The sequence below is a fragment of the Ornithorhynchus anatinus genome, chromosome 16 (assembly GCF_004115215.2).
Source record: "Ornithorhynchus anatinus isolate Pmale09 chromosome 16, mOrnAna1.pri.v4, whole genome shotgun sequence".
Lineage (NCBI taxonomy): Eukaryota > Metazoa > Chordata > Mammalia > Monotremata > Ornithorhynchidae > Ornithorhynchus > Ornithorhynchus anatinus.
Genome location: NC_041743.1, coordinates 4560556 through 4580402, shown reverse-complemented (window position 1 = coordinate 4580402; position 19847 = coordinate 4560556). Strand labels below are relative to the sequence as shown.

Genomic DNA, 19847 nt, shown 5'->3' with positions numbered 1-19847 from the left:
CTTAATGTGTCACCCTGACTTGCTCCCTTTATTCCTCCCCTCTCCCGGCCCCCCAACACTTATCCGTAACTTCACTTGTATCAGTCTGTATCCCTCTCTAGAATGTAACCTCGTTGCGGGCGGGGAGCGTGTCTGTTTTATTCTTCTTTTGTACTTTCCCGAGCACGTAATACGGTAATACAGTTGACTGACTAGTTAAGTGTACTCAGAGTCCACGTTTTGGGAATGTGGAAGAGCAAACTCTCTAGAAGTAGGACAGTTTCCACATTGACGAGAAGGCGGTGGACTTTTCCTGAACCCCCCCGGGGTTCTATGGGAAATAGCCAATTTGCTCATTTGAGTTGCTTTGAAGAGTTGACCATAATTCAACTGCAGCATGGTCTACTGGGGAGAGCACTGGCCTGAGGAGCTGGGTTCTAATCCTGGCTCAGCCCCTTGTCTGCTGTGTGACCTTAGGCAAGTCACTTCACCTTTCTGGGCCTCAGTTACCACATCTGCGCAATAGGGAATTAAGGCTGTGAGCCCCATGTGGGACAGAGACCGTGTCCAACCCGATTAGGTTGTCTCTACCCCAGTGCTTAGTAGACTGCCTAGGACATAGTAAGCACTTAATAAATACTATTGAATGAACTAATACCATTAACAAAAAATTCAGTATGGTCTGGGCCCATTTTAAAGAGTATCGACCTTATTTCCTCACACGAGGTAATCATGTTGAGTGGCCTGCTGCCAGAGCAAGAGTAAGGGGATGGTGGTGGCGGGTGGGGGTGTGGGAGGGTCCTAAGGGCCACAGCTCAGACCCCAGGAAGCCCCCTTATTATTATCATCATTATGGTTCTTGTTAAGCATTCACTATGTGTCGAGCACATTCTAAATGCTAGGGTACATACGAAGAAATTAGGTTGACGATAATCCTCAAAGGATGATGGGCAAATTCTTGAAGCATTCCATATTTTTTCCCCTCTGGACCGTAAGCTTGTTGTGGACAGGGAATGTCACTGTTTATTGTTGTATCGTACTTTCCCAAGAGCTCAGTGGGGTGCTCGGCACACAGTGAGCGCTCAATAGATACGATCGACTGAATGAATGAATCCCACATTGGCCTGACAGTCTAAGAAAGAGGGAGAATAGGTATCGAATCCCCATCTTCCAGATGAAGAAATTGAGGGCCAGAGAAATTAAGTGACTTTCCCAAGGTCACACAGCGGACAAGGGGCAGAGCCGGGATAGAAACCCGGGTTCTCTGCCCGCCAGACCTGTGCTGTTTCCACTGGGCGACGCTGCTTCCGGCCGTCTCTCTTTCTCCCAACCCCTTATCCCTTTACAACAACTTGAAAAACGTTAAAATTGCATGCAAATCAGTCGATCTTCTAAATTCTGTTGTTGACCATTTCCCCCCCCCCCCCCCCCCCCCCCCCCCAGTCCCAGCTGAAACCTCTCCTTTTCCTCCAACACGTTTCAACTCCCGGTCCGATTTTGCCTATTTTTTCTGCCCAAACATCCCTATTCGCCACTTCCAGGCGTGGCCTTTCTGCCACAGCTCTTCCCTTAGTTTTGATTGGTTGTCCCATTCGTTGGACTTTTGTTTGTGGTCCCCCTTAGTAGCGCCTGCCAACTGGCCATTTAAAAGATCGTTCGCCATCCTCGAGGTAATAAAACGCGGATGCCGCATTGGGAAAAGTAAAGGGGAGATGCTGCGGGGACTTGTCTCTCGACCATTTAGAAGCCCACAGCTACTCTCCCTCTCGCCGTTCTCAGCTGTTTGCTGTATTTAGCTCGGTCTTCTTTCAGCGCTTCATTCTGGGTAACTGACACTGATTTCCAGTGATGAAGCCTTTTTACTTGTTTGCTTTCCTCCCTCTCACTTCCCCAAAGACCTCTCCCTACAATGAACATGCCTTTCGTAAGACCGAAATGGGAAGAATAATAGTTGAGGCATTTCTTAAACATTTTCCGTCTACCGAGGACTGTACTAAGCGCTTAAAATGTGGCAAAGGCTGTACTAAGTGGAGTGGAAAGAGAGACAGTAATAGTAGTAACGCTATCTTGATTCTATTTATTGCTATCTTTATTTATTGCTATTGTTCTCGTCTGTCCGTCTCCCCCGATCAGACCGTAAGCCCGTCAAAGGGCAGGGACCGTCTCTATCTGTTACCGATCTGTACGTTCCAAGCGCTTAGTCCAGTGCTCTGCACATAGTAAGCGCTCAATAAATACTATTGAATGAATGAATATCTAAGTGCTTACTACGTACCAAGCCCTGTTCTAAGCGCTGAGTAGATTGGACGCAGTAAGCTGTGTGACATGGCGACACGGGGCTGACGGACTAAGTTGGGGGGAGAACAGGTATTGAATCCTCATTTTACAGCTGATGCGCAGAAAAGTTAAGTGACTTCCCCAAGGTCACACAGCAGGCAAATGGTGAGGCACTTTGGTCTCCGCTGACAGGCTTCTCCAGTGTTTAGTCTCCCTGCCCTGAACCCTAGCTCATGGGACAGATGGATAAGACTTTTGTTCAAGCTCCCGGACACTAAGGAATTTGCTTAAAGGATGGCTTCTACAATTTCTCAACCAACCGGGACAGAACTTTTCTAAAAACTCTCCCGATCTAGAGGCACTTTGGTCTCCGCCGATCGGCTACTCCAGTGTTTAGTCTCCCTGCCCCGAATCCTAGCTCATGGGGTAGACGGATAAGACTTTAGTTCAAGCTCCCGGACGCTAAGGAATTTGCTTGAAGGATGGCATCTACAATACCGACTGTTATCAGGGGAGGAGAACAAAAAAGTAGTTTATTCATTGCCCGGTTTCCTAATGGGGGCAAGACACGTGACCGTTCTACGTTTTAGAGAATCCATTTTAAGCTGGAAAGAGTATTAGCTACCAGAACGTACTATGGAGATGAATATCTGAAGAGGGTTGGCTTTCCCTCTAAAATGGCTATTCCACAGATTTAGAGGGAATTCTGCTTTCCCATTCACCCTAAAACCCAAGTTAGTGCAGGGGCGGGCCACAGATACCAAGTTCGTTCATTCAGTCGTATTTATTGAGCGCTGTGTGCAGAGCACTAGATTAAATGCTTGGGAGCGTATACTTGAGCAATGAACAGACGAATTCCCTGCCCACAGTGAACTGTGAGGTTTTAGAAAAGTTCTGCCCTAGATGGTTTAGAAATTCACCTCTCTGAGAGGCAGGGACCTGGGCCAGACGTCTTCTCAAGGTTCCTTTCAACTGTGCCACCATCGCATGGCCTAGTGGCTTGGGATTCACCAGGTCGTGAGTGCTAATCCTGACTCCACCACTTGTCTGCTGGGTGACTTCTCTGTGCATCAGTTCCCTCATCTGTAAAATGGGGATCGAGACGGTGAGCCCCTCGTGGGAACACCTGATAACGTATGTATCCCAGTGCTTAGAATGGTGCTCGGCACATAGTGAGCACTTAATGGATACCGTCATCATTATTATGTGGGGCAGGGACTGAATCAACCTGATTTGCTTGTATCCACCTCGGCGCTTAATACAGTACACAGGAAGCGCTTAACAGATACGACTGTTATGACTTTTATTGTTTTCTCTCTCTTCCTCCCCCCCACCCCCGCTTTTCCCCTTTCCCCGTCCCCCGGCTCTTCTGTTCCTTTCTTGGGGGTCAGTATTGCTTCCAGATTCCTCCCTTTGGCCCCGTTTTCCATTCCTCCCCAAGACCACAGGCCCCGTTCCCACCATTTGTCTCCCTCCTTGGGGGGCTCGATAACCTCCGGCTGCCATTTCCCAGCCATTCGAGTGAGGTATCCCTGCGCGTCTCCTTCCCCGCCTTAACCTCTGTAATGTCGAAGGCCTAGGCAGTTGGCGCGTTCTTCCCCGCTCCCTCTCTCCCTCCCTCTTTCTCTCCACTAGCTTAAAACCTCTTCCCCGTGGCTCGAACCCTTACCTTCAGCACTCCAGGCTGCATCCTGGAAGCTTATCATCTTAGCTTATTATCTAGCTCAAATGACCTCACTCGAGAAAGGTGAGAAAAGGAAATTACAGCGCCGACCCGAGTCTAAAAGAGAGAAAGGGGAACGGGGCTGATCTGCGTACTGTCTCTGTTGTGAGCGGCTCCCCGGGAAGGAAAGATTTCCAGTACCGAATTCACGTGGCACATTTTTCGATTAGACAATATACTGTATGGCATTTCCCTCCCTCCCCTAACCCTTTCTCTTTTATTACCACATGACTTCATTCCCCCGTGTGACTGACAGAACCCATTGGACTCGACACTGATAAAAACCAGCTGTTGGAGAGAAATCGCAATTTAGAAAACAATTAAGAACATCAATTTCAATTCATTTAGTTGGCCAGAAAAAAAAAAAGTCCTTTCCGAAATGTAACTTAATCCACGGTGGTCATGGATTAAAGGGCAACCAACTCCATTATCTCCAGTTTGCGACGTGAAGGAATGCTTCCTCGGGCCTTATGGGCAGGGTTCTTAGTGGGCTTGGCCTTCTGGTTAAGAAAGACGGCACATTTGAAACAAAGTTCTGCATGATTAATGCCGCAGAAGGATCAGATGTTTAGAAGTCCCTTGATTTGAAAGAATCAAAACCTGACATTCTCGAGGAGCAGCGTGGCCTAGTGGGAAGAGCACAGACCCCGGAGTCAGACGACCGGGGTAATAGTTCCGACTCCGTCACCGGCCTGCTGCGTGACCTTGGGCGACTCAGTTAACTCGGTGCCGTAGGTTCCTTACGTGTAAAATAATAATAATACCGGTGGTATTTGTTAAGCGCTTACTACGTGCGGAGCACCGTTCTGAGCGCCGAGGTAGATACAGGGTAATCGAGTTGTCCCACGTGAGGCTCACAGTTAATCCCCATTTTACAGATGAGGGAGTTTAGGCCCAGAGAAGTTAAGTGACCTGCCCACAGGCACACGGCTGACAAGTGGCGGAGCTGGGATTTTGGGGATTTCCCTCTTGCTTGGACTGTGAGCCCCCCCCGTCTCTCTGTCTGACCTGATGGACTCGTATCTACCCCAGCGCTCAGGACAGTGCTTGACACCCAGTAAGCACTTAACGGATGCCAAAATAATGATAATTATAATTTTTCCCGATTTTCTTCTCATTTTAAAATCATCTGCCCATTAAAGTCCTAAAGCCTAAAAGTAACTTCTCTGTCTCAATTTCCTCTTCTCTAAAAGGGGAAGTAAATACCTGTTCTCCCTCTCCTACTTAAAGCGGGAGCACGATATGAGACGGAGACTACGGCCGAGCTGATTATTTTATATCTATTATCGGCTTTAAAGCGCTCGATCAGCTTGCCCCATCCTATCTGTATATCCCCATCCTATAGAGAAGCAGCGTGGCTCAGTGGAAAGAGCCCGGGCTTGGGAGTCGGAGATCACGGGTTCTAATCCCGGCTCCGCCACTTGTCAGCTGTGTGACTTTGGACAAGTCACTTCACTTCTCCGGGCCTCAGTTACCTCATCTGGAAAATGGGGATGAAGACTCTGAACCCCACGAGGGACAACCTGATCACCTTGTAACCGCCCCCCAGCGCTTAGAACAGTGCCTTGCACATAGTAAGCGCTTAATAAATACCAACATTATCATTATCTCACCTCACTAATCTACTCCAGTCTAGCCCTCACGCTCCGCTCCTCCTGTTTACTCGCTGTGCCTCTATCTCATCTGTCCGGCTCTTAACAGACACCACCGTCTTTATGGCCGCTGGATACCCCTTTTCCTCTGTGAAGTGCTTTCTACGGTACGGCCCCGGATACAGTCTTGCACCCAAATGTGTCAAAGGAATAATCGCGTCAGTTATCACAACCTCATCATCATTTTCACTGCAATATTACCCCAGTCTTCACAAGGGTTCAAGACGTTTCTAATGGCTTTGGCCATCTGCACAAAATCTGTTCGAAGAAATTCAACTTGAGGGCTAATGGGGATTATCTTCGGTGCCTCCGGTGTTAGGGGAGGCATCGACAGTTCCCTTGGGGAAGCAGCATGGGCCTGGGAGTCAGAGGACCTGGGTTCTAGTACTGCTGGGTGACCTTGTGTCACCTGATTTCTGTGTGCCTCAGTTTCCTCAACTGTAAACCTGGAATTTAATCCTACTCCTTTCTACCTAAACCGCGAATCCCATGTTGGACGGGGGCTGTACCTGACCTGAATCCTTGAGTCTACCCCGCTGCTTAGTCCGGTGCCTGGCACATAGGAAGCACTTAATAAATACCCTTATTATTATAAGAAATGCCGATCCTGGGTCAGACTAAGAATCGGTTCAGCCCACGGTTGAATTCTCCTACTCTGTTCCTCTAACGCTAACCTCTCCGTACCTCCACCTCGCCTATCTTGCCGCCGACCTCTCGTCCACGTCCCGCTTCTGGCCCGGAACGCTCTCCCACCACGTCTGGCAGACGATTACTCTGACCCCTTTCGAAGCCTTACCGAGGCCCATCTCCTCCGAGCGGCTTTCCCTGACTAAGCCTTCCTTTCCTCTTTTCCCACTCCCTTCTGTCTCGCCCTGACTTGCTCCCTTTATTCATCCTCCCTCCCAGCCCCCAAACACTTATTTACATATCTTTTATTTATGTATACTAATGTCTGTCTCTGCCTCTAGAGAGTAAGCTTGTTGTGGGTAGGGAATGTGTCTGTTTATTGTTGCAGTCTCCCAAGCGCTTAGTACAGTGCCCTGCACACAATAAGTGCTCAATAAATACGATTGTCTGACTGACTACTTCTGGCTGTTTCACCCTCCTCCACTATGATGAAGTGTGGGATGGACTTTCTGGGTAATATGGAGGTACTTTTCCAGAGGTTGCTGCCCTTTGCCCATATGATGGCCATATCCAGAGGACTTTTGAGGTGATCAGATTATGACATTTATTAAGCACTTTCTATAAATTAAGCCCTGAATTAGAGAGAAGTATTACGATTGGAGCTCCCTGTCCCCCATGGGCCTCAATCTTATCCCCACGTTACAGAGGAAGAAACCGAGGCCCAGGAAGTTTAAGTGACTTGACTAAGGTCACACAGCAGGCCAAAAGGTGCTACGGTTGCTAGTGCCGTTTCGGTACTTTCGTTCTTCATTTTTCCGGTTAATTCCGGCCACTCGGTCCCTGGAGGTCAGCTGCGCAGCCAAGGCTTATCCGGACCGCCGGGCTTCCGTCCTTAAAGACCAGGCCGAGGACGTTGCAAAATACGATGAGTAGTCTCCTTGGCCAGCAGCGGGCTCACAGGTCACCAGGAGACCCTGGAGTTTGCCCAGAACAGAAAGAGACTTTCCACGGGAAGGAATCCGAACGCTTCCCAACCTCCAGCGAGATCTGGAGCCAGCCCTTGGCTTCAGAGTTGGCGAAAGGGGTTCGGCAAGGCTCCTTCTCACCTCCCTCAAGCCCTTTCTCTCGCAAAGCTGCTTATTCGTTCTCTCAAAGTTCGGCAGGGATGACTTAGGAGGAGAAACCCAGGGAAGCAGCATGGCCTAGTGGAAAGGCCACAGGCCCGGGCATCAGAGGATCTGCTCTCAGTAAGCGCTTAGTGGTTAATATTACTGCTACCTGAGTTCCCGTCCGGGCCGTGCGTTGGTCGGCTGCCCGGGTATGGATGGGGTTGGGAAGGTTATCCAGAGAAGGTGAGGGATATCAAGCGTTAGATGATTGCAGATAATTAGATTGTAAACTCCTTGAGGACAGGGAATGTGTTAATGGATGGTATTTCTTGAGCACTTACTGCGTACAAAGCACTGTACTAGGTGTTTGTGAGAGTATAATTGCGAGAGAAACAGCCTGGCTCAGTGGAAAGAGCACGGGTTTAGAAGTCAGAGGTCATGGGTTCTAATCCCAGCTCTGCCACTTACCAGCCGTGTGACTTCGGGCAAGTCACTTAACTTCTCTGTGCCCCAGTTGTGTCATCTGGAAAATGGGGATTAAGACCTTGAGCCCCACGTGGGACAACCTGATAACCTTGTATCTACCCCAGAGATGCATAGCTTGGCACGTGGTAAGTACTTAACAATATTATCATTATTATGCAACAGAATAAGCGGGCACGTTCTCTGCCCATAACAAGTTTACAGAAAAGCTTACAAATCTTTTGTACTGCACTCCCCCAAGCTCCCGGTACAGTGCCCTCTACACAGTAAGCGCTCGGTAGATACCATTGATTGACTGATTGAAGAAGCAGCAACTGAAGATGCATCCCTAGATGCCTGACCTGGAAATAGAAAGGGTCCCGGTAGATTGTAAACTCCTTGAGGGTAGGGATCGTCCCTACCCACTCTATTGTGATCGTAATAAAATTATTTGTTAAGCACTTAGTACGCGTCAAGCATTGTCCTAAGTCCTGGGGTAGATGCAAGCTAGGTTAGGCTCACCATCTAAGTGACAAGGAATAGGATTTAATCCATGTTTTACAGGTGAGGAAATGGAGGCACAGAGATAGATAGGGCTCCGCCTTCTCCTCTGTTCCCCCTGAACCTGGACCTCTGCAAATTCGTATTCTATAAGATCACGAGGGCAACCACTCTTCCGAAAGAAAATATGGAGAGGCAAGAGGGTGAGGATGGGTTTGGAGAAGCCAGGGCTACCCCAGGGCAATTCTGAGTTTGGCAAGGGACCGGAGGGCTTGGGTAATTATTCCCCAAGTGAATTCCACATTCCAGGAAACAAGAGGTGAAGCCAAATCAACCCTCCGGCTGGGGATCATAAATTAGGATCGCAGAACACCGCTGACTATTTTGTCGTTTGCTAGGTTCCCCTCTCTCAGTTTGTTTCAGATTTGACAGTGTGTACTGTCAACGAACATCTGGCAAACACTGATGGTCTCGCCTGTGCATTCCTTCCCCGCCTCTCAGCGGGGTGGGAATGGCACAGTATCTTCCACGCTGTTGCGTTTTTCTCTTCCTACGTGACTCAGCTGCTCTTTGGACACGTAAGCAAATTCCGCCATCTCCGTGTTAGACAGATGTCACTGTTCCAGTGCGTATGTCTTTTTTTATGGTTTTTTTTTAAGCACTTACTATGTGCCAGGCACCGTACAGGAGGTGCAGGAATAGACACAGGCTAATCAGGTTGACACGGTCCCTGCCCCACATGGGGCTCACAATCTAAATGCCTCCGAGGGAACTGAGGCACAGAGAAGTAAAATGACTTGCCCAAGTTCACACGGAAGGCAGGTTGAAGAGCCAGGATTAGAATCCAGGTCCTTCTGATTCCCAGGTCATGCTCTATCCTCTTGGCAGTGCCACTCCCACAGGCTCTCTTTCTGGTTGCGAGGCATGTGGGGCTGAAGAAGAGGTTTTTTTTGTTTCATTTTGTTTTGTTCTCCCCAAAGGGTTCAGCCAGGAGGAAAAAAATCCAAATGCTATAGCAAGGCATCACGAGAAATTTAAAATCACTAGCCCAATTATCAATCCCTAACTTTAGCCCTAAATTTAGACCTAATTTTGTAGGTTTGTTTTTTTTTTAAATGATTGATTTGATCAACGTTGAATTTTCATTTTTGCCATTAGAGATGAAATATACTCACCAGTGCTTGATCATTAGCGGTCTGGTTTTTTTGACCGTGGGTCATCAGATGCCATTATGCTAAGCTTAGAAAGAGATTCAAATGTTTCTGTTCCAGTGATTCCAGATATGGTAGACACTGCTTCAGAAAGTCTTCTTCCACACACAATTCCAGATGATTAGAGAAGCAGCGTGGCTCAGTGGAAAGAGCCCGGGCTTGGGAGTCAGAGGTCATGGGTTCGAATCCCGGCTGTGCCGCCCGTCAGCTGTGCGACCGTAGGCAAGTCATTTAACTTCTCTGAGCCTCAGTTACCTCATCTGTAAAATGGGGATTAAGACTGTGAGCCTCACGTGGGACAACCTGATTTCCCTGTATCTACCCCAGCGCTTAGAACTGTGCTCTGCACATAGTAAGCCCTTAACAAATACCAACATTATTTATTATTATTACCCTCCCCAAAACCAGGTCCACGACTGGTCTCTTATACGTTCCTTACATACTCCATTATTTTAATACGGGCTCATATACACCTTCCCCTTTTCTTTCCTCTTACTTGTAACTTTTTTTAGGCCGCGTCTCCCTTGCCAGATTTTCAACTCCCTGGGGACGGGGATCAGTTCTACTAATTCTACTGTAGTCTTTCAAGCGCTTAGTACAGTGCTGTGCCTCTGATAAGTGCCCAATAAATACTATTAATTAAATGATCTGTTTTACATCCCTCTGGACTGTGAGCTTCTCCCCTAGACTGTGAGCTTGTTGTGGGTAGGGAATGCTCTGTTTTTGACAGAAAGTACTTTGTCATCTTGAGAGCATTATGGTTATTTTTTCTACTGAAATTGTCTGAAAGAGCATTCTCATTTCAAAATGACAGTTACCTTGGTGGATTGGATCCCCTGGTATTGCAATCAACAGGGCTTTATTTTAAATGCTGCCATTCCTGCCAAGCTTTAAATTGTCCTCGAATACTGTGTTTACCAATCCTGTTTTATTGTATCTTCCCAAGTGCTCAGTACAGCGTCCTGCCCACACAGTAAGTGCTCAATAAATACCTAATGAGACTGTGGGGACCTCTGACGAGCATTCACTCAATTCAGTCGTATTAATCGAGCGCTTACTGCGTGCAAAGCACTCTACCCAATGCTTGAATACTAAGATTGAGTACTTGAGTACTGAGCATTGGCCACTGTGGGAGATTATAGGAGGGAGTTTTTTTGGCGTGGACACCAAAGCATCCTAAAGTTGGCTGGAAGTAGGGGAAGCAATAACACAACTGGTTTTAATCTCACACGACAGACAGCAGAGTGAATCTGAGTCAGTCTCGATCCCTGACACATCACTCAGAGAGGACCGGTTGCAGGAAATGGAAAAAGCAAAGTGGAGCCAACGTATATTAAGAGAGTAAGAGAATAGCTTATGTGGGATGCTCTCTTGGATCCGTCCGTGACCGTCACCAGACCCCAAACGTTCACCAAACCCCATGGCACCAGGATCGGTTTTACCCACGGAAGTCCGAAGGTGGCGGGTTCGAAACGAACAAGAGGAAACACTTCTTTAGCCAGCGGGTGGCAAGCATATGGAATTGATTTCAGGAAACTGCCGAGGCAAAAATCAGCAATAAGTTCGAGAAGGGTTTGGAGAAATTCGTAGATGAGAGGTCCATCGTGAGGCCCCAGGTGGAAAAGTTTGGACGTTCGAGGGATTTTAGAAGTTAGAAGATGCATCCGTAATTCCGTTGACCGATGTACAGAAGGCAACTATCACACCGTTTCTCTCAGCATCCTTTAGTGCCAATTTCAGAGGCAAAATTCTGGGGTGGGTGGATCGTTGAATCTGACCCAGAATAACATTCCATATGTTTTTATATTGCCAGCTGGAAGGAGTTATTCACTTTTGCCTTGGCACAGTTGAATTCAAATGAACCTGCATTTTTCTCCATGCTTTGCTCCCTCTAGACGGTAAGCTCACTGTGGCCAGGGAACACGTTTCCCCACTCTCTCATACTCTGTACTCTCCCAAGCACTTAGTACAGTGCTCTGCACACAATATGTGCTCAGTAAATACGATTGATGATTCTCAGGTTTTTGGAGAGGAAGTAATTACACCATAGAATCATGCAGTCGTAAACTAGATGGGTCCCTCCATGTGTGTCTACACTTGGTAATCACAAACATCGCCACAGAAAAAGTGACCGTGTTAACGCTCAGAAAATACCATTGTTGGTAAAGAGTTGGGAATTAGAGGTGCAGATATTGTGGGGAAATAGGATTGGTATATTGGTGGGGTTGCTGAATTAGTTACACGGTTTGCAGATAAGATTGATTTTGTTTGAGAAAGAGCTTTTGTGAATCCCAACCCAAGACCCAGCTATTTCCTCCCCCTCCCCCTCCAAGAAAATTAGGGATCCTAATTGTCAGATGGCGAGTTGCAGTCGAGCAGGATCGAACAGCTATCTATACTAACCACCTCCTGGGTGCAGACCACTGAACTCAGCGCTTGGAAGAGTTCAGTAAAAGTGGAAGAAAGAGTTCCCTGTCCTCAGAGTTTTCAATCTAATGGGAGAGACCAAAAGTCAGACTTATTTAGAAATAGTAAGCGCGGGAGAAAGAATAATGCTACAGCAGTTGATAGCAGGAATATGGCAGAGCAAATAGAAAAATATGTAACAAAGAATGTAAGTTAAACACAGGCGTACTGTAAGCTTGTTGTGGGTAGGGAACGTGTCTACTAACTCTGTTGTACTGTACTCTCCTAAACACTTAGTACATGCTTTACCTATTGTAAACGCTCAACAAATACCACTGATAAAGGAATAGTTGTATATACACAAGGGATAAGAGATACCGTCTCCTCCCCCTCTCCCTTCCCCTCCCCTCAGCGCCGTACTCGTCCGCTCAACTGTATATGTTTTCATTACCCTATTTATTTTGCTAATGAGATGTACATCACCGTGATTCTATTTATTTGCTATTGTTTTAATGAGACGTTCCTCCCCTCCATTCTATTTATCGCTATCGTTCTCGTCTGCCCGTCTCCCCCGATTAGACCGTAAGCCCGTCGAAAGGCAGGGACCGTCTCTATCTGTTACCGACTTGTACATTCCGAGCGTTTAGTACAGTGCCCTGCACATAGTAAGCGCTCGATGAATACTATTGAATGAATGAATGAATGAATCTGGGAAGGAGAAGAGTAATCAAGGAATATTTCCTGGAAGAGTCGGGTTTGCAGCCGGACATTGGCGATGGGGAGATCTGTGTTCTGAGGGATTTGAAGGGGTATGGAAGGTAGGATGGAGCAGTCAAAAATGTGATGGAATGGCAGAGTGGGAAAGCAATCTTCCGGTGGGCAAGTTGAATAAAGAGGGAGGGTGGGTGGTCCTAGGGTAAGCAGAAGGATGGGGAGACCCAGAAAACACCCGGTCTCCTCTCTAGAGAAGCAGTGTGACCTACTAGAAAGAACACGGGCCTGGGAGTCAGAGGACTTGCGTCCTAATCCCGGCTCTGCCTCTTGCCCGGTGTGTGACCTTGGACAAGTCACTCCGCTTCTCTGGACCTCAGTGTCCTCATCGGAAAAATGGGGATTCATGTCCTGTCTTCCTTCTGAGATCGTGAGCCCCACGTGGGGCAGGGACTGTGTTCAACCTGATTAACTTGTATCTACCACAGTGCTTAGTACAGTGCTTGATACAAAGTAAGGGCTTAAAAATTCCATTATGATGATGATGATGTCTCCTCCATCAGCGAACAGAGGATGCTCGGCAAATTCCACATACCGGATTCTTCAGGAGATCTGACCAACTGGCAATTCCCCCTTCTCGGTCTAATGATTCCCAAAACCCCTTCCAACGCTCCTCCTCCTCCGCATCAGCAGATGGGCAGCTAGCACCTCTCCTCGGGCAGCTGTTGTTGGTTATCTTTGTGTGTGTGTGTGTGTGTGTGTGTGTGTGTGTGTTTGTTTGTCACTGGTGATTAGATTGGTTGGGTTATTTCTATCTCCACCATTAGATATGGCAGGGAGTGTGGCTTCTTCTCTTATAACTACCCCCCCCGGGCCTGGGATACTGTTCTTCTTCACCCAATCGGGACTCCATAAATTCCATCGACAGACAGATAGAAATGAGGTCCATCTAGGAAAAGATGCTCTGTACTTTTCAAGCGTCTTGACCTCCGGACTCCAAGAGGCAGACATCTACCTCAAGGAGCACGCGGCACAGTGATCCCTTTCTTGGAGCCAGCTAAAGGTAGCGAGGCAGAAGTCAAAGGTCATTCATTCATTCATTCAATAGTATTTATTGAGCGCTTACTATGTGCAGAGCACTGGACTAAGCGCTTGGAATGTACAAATCGGCACAGATAGAGACAGTCCCTGCCCTTTGACGGGCTTACGGTCTAATCGGGGGAGACGGGCAGACGAGAACGATGGCGATAAATAGAATCAGAGTGATGTTCATCTCATTAAATAAAATAAACAAAATAAGGAGGGTGATGAAGACATATACAGTCATCCACGGCCACGGCTCACTCTGGCAGCCGAGAATGTTGGGTGGCTGTGGGATGTATTCAGCACTTTTAGTAAAAGGCGAACGCTAGGGTAGATGCAGGTTAATCAGGTCGGACACGGTCCCGGTCCCATATGTGACTCAGAGTCTAAGCAGAAAGAAGAACGGGTACTGAATCCCCATTTTTCAGATGAGGGAACGGAGGCACAGAAAACTCGAGTGTCTTACCCAAGGTCACACAGCAGGCCAGTGGCGGAGCTGGGATTTAAAAAAAAAAAAAGCTAGAACCCAGGTCCTTTCAGTCCCAGGCCCGTGCTTTATCCAGCCATCCAACCTCCCGGCATTTAGAACAGTGCTTGACACATAGTAAATGCGTAACAAATATCATGAAAAAAGGCTCACAATCTAAGAAGTGGTCTCCCCATTTTACAGATGAAAAAGCTAAGGCACAGAAAGGGAAAGTGACTTCTCCCAGGTCACACAGCAGGCTGCTGGGACTAGAGCCCAGGCCTTTTGCTCTTTCCAGGAGGCCCCACTGCCTGTTTCCCACCGTGTTCCCGCCTCGGGGTTCCCTAGAGATGCAGGGTACCGGGGTGAAGCTCCGTTGCTCCGGGGCTGAGCCGGCCCTGGAGAGGAGGTTTCCGTCAGGCTGGGTGGGCTGACTAAACATTCGTGGAATTCTAAGGCTGTTTATCTCTAATTAGGAGACATTTTGGGGAAGGGAAAGATTGTATTTCTCTCTTGAATCTAATTTTCTGAGCTTTTCTTCTCGTGCTAGGGTTTAGCGGATCTGTTTGGAGCAAACCCTTATATGCCGTATCCTTGCCTAAGTCATTTTCCAATTCCGTAACTTTCATTTGTAGCGAAATACTTCATGCTTTCTTTTTAAATCCAACACAGTACCGGCTCATACCGTTAACCCAATGCCATCATTATTATTAAATAGGCCAGATTACCAAAGAGCCAGGATTAGAAACCAGGTCCTCTGACTCCCAGCCCCGTGGCTTTTCCACCGCACTGGCCGGCTAAAAGCGAAGGGGCGAATTGACAGATGCGCAGTCGCTCATTATGTCCGTTCCCATTTCCTCGCTTGAAGTTCCACCTCAGATTTCTGACAACATCTTGAAGGTGAATTCAACCTGTCCTTATGGCGGAGTGGCTAGAGCCCGGGCCTGGGAGTCAGAAGGTCATGGGTTCTAATCCCGGCTCTGCCACTTGTCTGCTGTGTGACCTTGAGCGAGTCACTTCACTTCTCTGGGCCTCTGTTCCCTCGGCTGTAAAATGGGGATCGAGACTGCGAGCCCCGTGTGGGACGGGGACCGTGTCCTACCCGATTTGCCGGGAGCCGCCCCAGCGCAAAGTACAGCGCCTGGCACGTGGCGCTCAACAGATACCGCTATTATCATGAATATTAAGTTCCACCTCCGATTTCTGACGCCATCTTAAAGGCGAATTCATCCTGTCCCCACCTGTTCTCCCCGGGGGTTTCCCCATTTTAAAGAACGACCGGCGTCGTGCAGGGCAAGCATCCACACGGGAACACACTGGTCCGGAAAGCCCTCTTGTTTCTCCTCCCTCAGGAGCTCCGGGCCACTCTCCTCTGTGAGGCTCCGGAGGATCTCCAGGTCTCGGATCACGCTGCTGTCCGACGTGTCCAGGACACGGCCCTCCCGGGCAGCGTTGTCCTTCGGGATGACCACGCCATTCTCTTTCAGCCCTGCCCGGCACCGGGACAGAAACTCTAGAAGGTCTTTGTCGGTCAGGTATCCTGAAAACGAAAACTAGGGAGCGGCCATATGCTTGGGGCTCAAAGAGAGAAAGGGTGGTGATGGATTTTCTCTGGAGCCTTGATTTCAGCCCAGGAATGATCTCAAAGATGCCACATCCTCTTGATACCCCCTGCTGCTCAGGCCGAGGTGGGTGGGCAGGGGATAGCCCAGAAAAGTGAAGTGATTTGCCTGAGGTCACACAGCAGTTCATTCGATAGTATTTATTGAGCGCCTACTGTGTGCAGAGCACTGTACTAAGCGCCTGGAACGTACAAATCGGTATCAGCTAGAGACAGTCCCCGCCCTTTGACGGGCTCACAGTCTGATCGGGGGAGACGGACAGACGAGAACAATGGCAATAAATAGAATCGAGGGGAAGGACATCTCATTAAAACAATAGCAAATAAATAGAATCAGGGTGATGTACAACTCATTAACAAAATAAATAGGGTAACGAAGATATATACAGTCGAGCGGAGGAGTACGGTGCCGAGGGGATGGGACGGGAGAGGGGGAGGAGCGGGGGGGGGGGAGAAGAGAGGTGAAGGGGGGCGTAGAGGGAGCAGAGGGAAAGGGGGAGCTCAGTCTGGGAAGGCCTCTTGGAGGAGGTGAGCAGTCAAGTCCTTCTGACTCCCCGGCCTGGGCTGTAGCCCCTAGACCGTGCTGCTTCTAAATTTGATTAGCTGAGCCTGGTGGCCCACACTCTTCCCAATTTCAGCTTCCTAAGACCATAGTCCTATGGTTTGGCTTTGCTCTTTTCCCCACGCCCGGGCCGGGGAAGCTACAGCCGGCAGAAGGACGCGCAACTCACCGGACACCCACTGGATCCAAATGACGTCATATCTTCCGTTAGCGGGAGTGAACTCCCGGAGGCTGTAACAGTTGAAGGTTTCAACCCTGTCCCCTTCGACACGCAGACAGTTCGGGGCTTCGGCCGGGAAGGGTTCCATCATGTCCACGAGCTCCACGCGGCCGGACGCGGGCAGCAGGACGTGTTTGCTGACCCGTCCTATCCCAGAACCACAGTCCAGGGCACAGTCGGTGCCGGTTTTTCCAGGGCCCTGGAGGTGGTTAAAAAAAAAAAAAGAAAGAAAAGGCATCTAGAGTGGGTTTCTTCCTTCCCCGCAAGGATCTTATAGTCTAGAGGCGTTCGGACATACGGACCTGTGAAAACACTCTTAATTGAATTTAGAAATACATTTTTTACTATATGTGCGTGGATACATCTAGCAGCAATTTTTTTCAGTAGTAATCATGCTGTTTGTGAAGCGCTTACTATTCGCCAAGCACTGTTCTAAGCGCTGGGGGAGATACAGAGGAATCAGGTTGTCCCACTTGGGGCTCACGGACTTAATCCCCATTTTACAGATGAGGTCACTGAGGCAGAGAGACGTTACGCGACTCGCCCAAGGTGACCCAGCGACAAGTGGCCGAGGCGGGATCAGAACCCACGTCCTCCGACTCCCAAGTTCGTGCCGTTTCCACGCAGCACCCGTGAGACGTAGACTTTGTTTGTTCGGGTAGTAGTATTGTTGAATTTCTCTGCATGTGTATTTTATTTTATCGGTTGTTTCTGTCTTCATGTTGCCTGTCGATCAATCAGTAGCAGTATTTTGTTTCATCTCTCCTTATGTATCTGTCACCACTCCCCTCTCCCCATTTTATTTTTGGATTGTGAGCCCACTGAGTGACCGGGGTCGGTATCAAATTCCCACCTGTTTTCTTTTACAGTGCTCTCCGTCCGATCAATCAATAAATCATATTTATTGAGTGCTTACTGCGTGCAGAGCACCGTACTGTGTGGGAGAGCGCAATGCAACTGGTAGACATTTCCCTGCCCGCAATGAGCACTTAATAAATACCGTTACTGTTACGACCGAGTCCGCCCTCCTGTCCGGTCTGCTACCAGATCCTGCCAGTTCAGTTTCACGGCACCATAGAAATCTGCCCTTTCCTCTCCAACCAAATTGCTACCCCGTCAACCCAAGCGCTTATCCTACCCCACCTTGACTCCAGTGCTCAGTACAGTGCCTGGCACAAAGTAAACGCTTTACAAATACCCCGATGACTATCATTATCCTGGCCTCCCAGCTGACCTCCCGGCCTCCTGTCTCTCTTCGCTCTAGTCCACGCTTCACTCTGCTGCCCGATGATTCTTCTACAAAGCCGTTCGGGTTTCCCCACTCCTAAAGAACCTCTGCCCATCCACTGCCCCACCGTAAAGAACCTCTTATCTTTGACTTTAAAGCATTCAATCACCTCGCCCTCTCCTACCTTCCCTCCCTGATTTCTTACTACAACCCAGCCCATTCATTCATTCAATAGTATTTATTGAGCGCTCACTATGTGCAGTGCACTGTACAGCCCACACGCTTAGCTCCTCTGATGCCAACCTACTCACTGTACCTCAGTCTCATCTGTCTCCCCGCTGACCCCTCCGCCACATCCTGCCTCCGGCCTGGCTCTCCCTCCGTCTTCATCGTCAACAGATGATCACGCGCCCCACCTTCAAAGCCTTATTTAAAACACATCGCTTCCGAGAGGCCTTCCCCAACTAAGTCCTCATTTCCTCTTCTCCCGCTCCCTTCTGCATCCCCCTTCCGCATGGATATGCGCCCTTCATTCACCCCTCCCTCAGCCCCACGGCACTTCCGTCCACAGCGGTGATTTATTTCTGTGAATGGCCGTCTCCCCCTCCAGACCGTCAGGTCGTTGCGGGCAGGGGGTACCGAGTCTCTTATACTATACTCTCCCAAGCTGTCAGCACAGTGCTCTGCACACACGACGTGGCCAGTAAATGCCATTCATTGATTTAGAGCAGAGGGACTCCAGTGTGGCTTTCGCCCACTCAACGAGGGGTCACCTCCACCGGATTCAGAAAGCATCGCTCCGTTTGCCGATCCCGAGATCACCCCCTGCCGCTGGCCGCCGTATTCGCTGCCCGTCGCTGCCCAGGATTTGAATGGGACCTCCCTGAGCCCAACGGGGCAAGAAAATCCCCTGATAAATCTGTAAGAAAAGGGCAGGGTCCGCTCAGAGTCCAATCTGCCCCTCAGGAGGAGCCTACCGTGGCACCTCATCTCTCTTTTGAGGGGAAACATTATTATAATTAGTAGTAGTAATATCAGTATTGTAACTGTTACACCGGTCCGAAATGGAGCCCAGTCTCCCTTCCGATCTTGGGTTCGAATCGTCAGACGACTCCTGTTCACTCTGCTCCGTAACCGGACCCCACAGAAAGGCACAAGCCAACCGGAAAAATCTATCAACCGTTGGTTCCGGCCCCTCCCCGAGCCCCCGAACCTGGCCGCGATCCCCCGCCGGCAACCTCCCCCGTAGCTCCCGCTTACTCACCCGGAGGAAGCTTTTCCAGCGGGTAGAGGTAACTCTGAAAGAAGTCGGTGCGAACGGCCCGATGCAGGATAAAGGACATGCTGGGTCGACGGAGTTCATCGTCGGTCTTGTGCCAGCGAGACCTGAAAGCCAAGTGGGCTCTCAGATGTGCCATGGTGAGGGCAGTCATGATTCTTCCTAGGGAGGAGGGAAGCCCGCCTGCTTGGCTCTTGAAGAAGACCCCTGTCCTCTGGCCGCCTGAGACTACACCTCTCAGTGTGCGGTCACCGTATTGATATCCAGCAGGGTGTTTCGGGAGGGTGACCGTGGGGAACTCAGGATTCTGGCCCTTTCCCAGGCTAACCTCTCGGACGTCAGCCCCTCCGAGCTAGCGGGTGCTGAGCCGTGATGGAAGCCCACTCCGTGATACCGCTGCATCGGGGAAAATGTATATCTTCCCTCCCCGCCGTCCTTCCAACACGCGTTCACACACGTACCGCTCGTACCTTGAAATTCTGCTCCACTCTAACTTGTTCCACTTGCATGCCTTAGGGTCATGTGGGCCGAAAGAGATCTTATGGCCATGTTTCCAGCAATTCTCCCTGGGCATAGACCCGTAGGCCAGAAGGGCACTCCAGAGGTCATCTGGACCATCTCCCCGCCTCCGGGCAGGACGGTATCCGCCAGGAGGCTCCTGACAGAGTGTTCTAGTATCTCTAGACTAGAAGCTCCTGCGGGCAGGGAACCTGTCTTTCAAGTCTGCTAT

General features: G+C 49.3%; 1 protein-coding gene and 1 long non-coding RNA gene across 2 annotated transcripts; both read right to left on the bottom strand.

Annotated features, from left to right (window-relative positions):
- Positions 1-6845: 6845 nt before the first annotated feature.
- On the bottom strand, positions 6846-9723 carry LOC120638887. Its single transcript, XR_005660917.1, has 2 exons — positions 9506-9723; positions 6846-7232 (listed from the first exon to the last, which is right to left on the bottom strand). It is a non-coding gene; the product is annotated as an uncharacterized LOC120638887 (long non-coding RNA).
- Positions 9724-15337: 5614 nt separating this feature from the next.
- METTL11B (methyltransferase like 11B) lies at positions 15338-19847 on the bottom strand. The gene is made up of 4 exons (XM_039914346.1): positions 19103-19847; positions 17617-17660; positions 16560-16809; positions 15338-15747 (listed from the first exon to the last, which is right to left on the bottom strand). The coding sequence occupies exons 1-4, from the start codon at positions 19269-19271 to the stop codon at positions 15434-15436; spliced, it is 777 nt and encodes a 258-aa protein (XP_039770280.1). The 5' UTR covers positions 19272-19847; the 3' UTR covers positions 15338-15433.

Bases quoted from the DNA above. Each gene is read 5' to 3' on its own strand.
- METTL11B (XM_039914346.1), bottom strand. From the start codon at position 19,271: ATGACTGCCCTCACCATGGCACATCTGAGAGCCCACTTGGCTTTCAGG. The intron at 17,661-19,102 runs GTGAGTAAGCGG...CTGAACTGGCAG, and splicing joins GCTGGAAAAGCTTCCTCCGG to GATCTGGTAGCAGACCGGAC. The intron at 15,748-16,559 runs GTGAGTTGCGCG...TTTCGTTTTCAG, and splicing joins TTGGATCCAGTGGGTGTCCG to GATACCTGACCGACAAAGAC.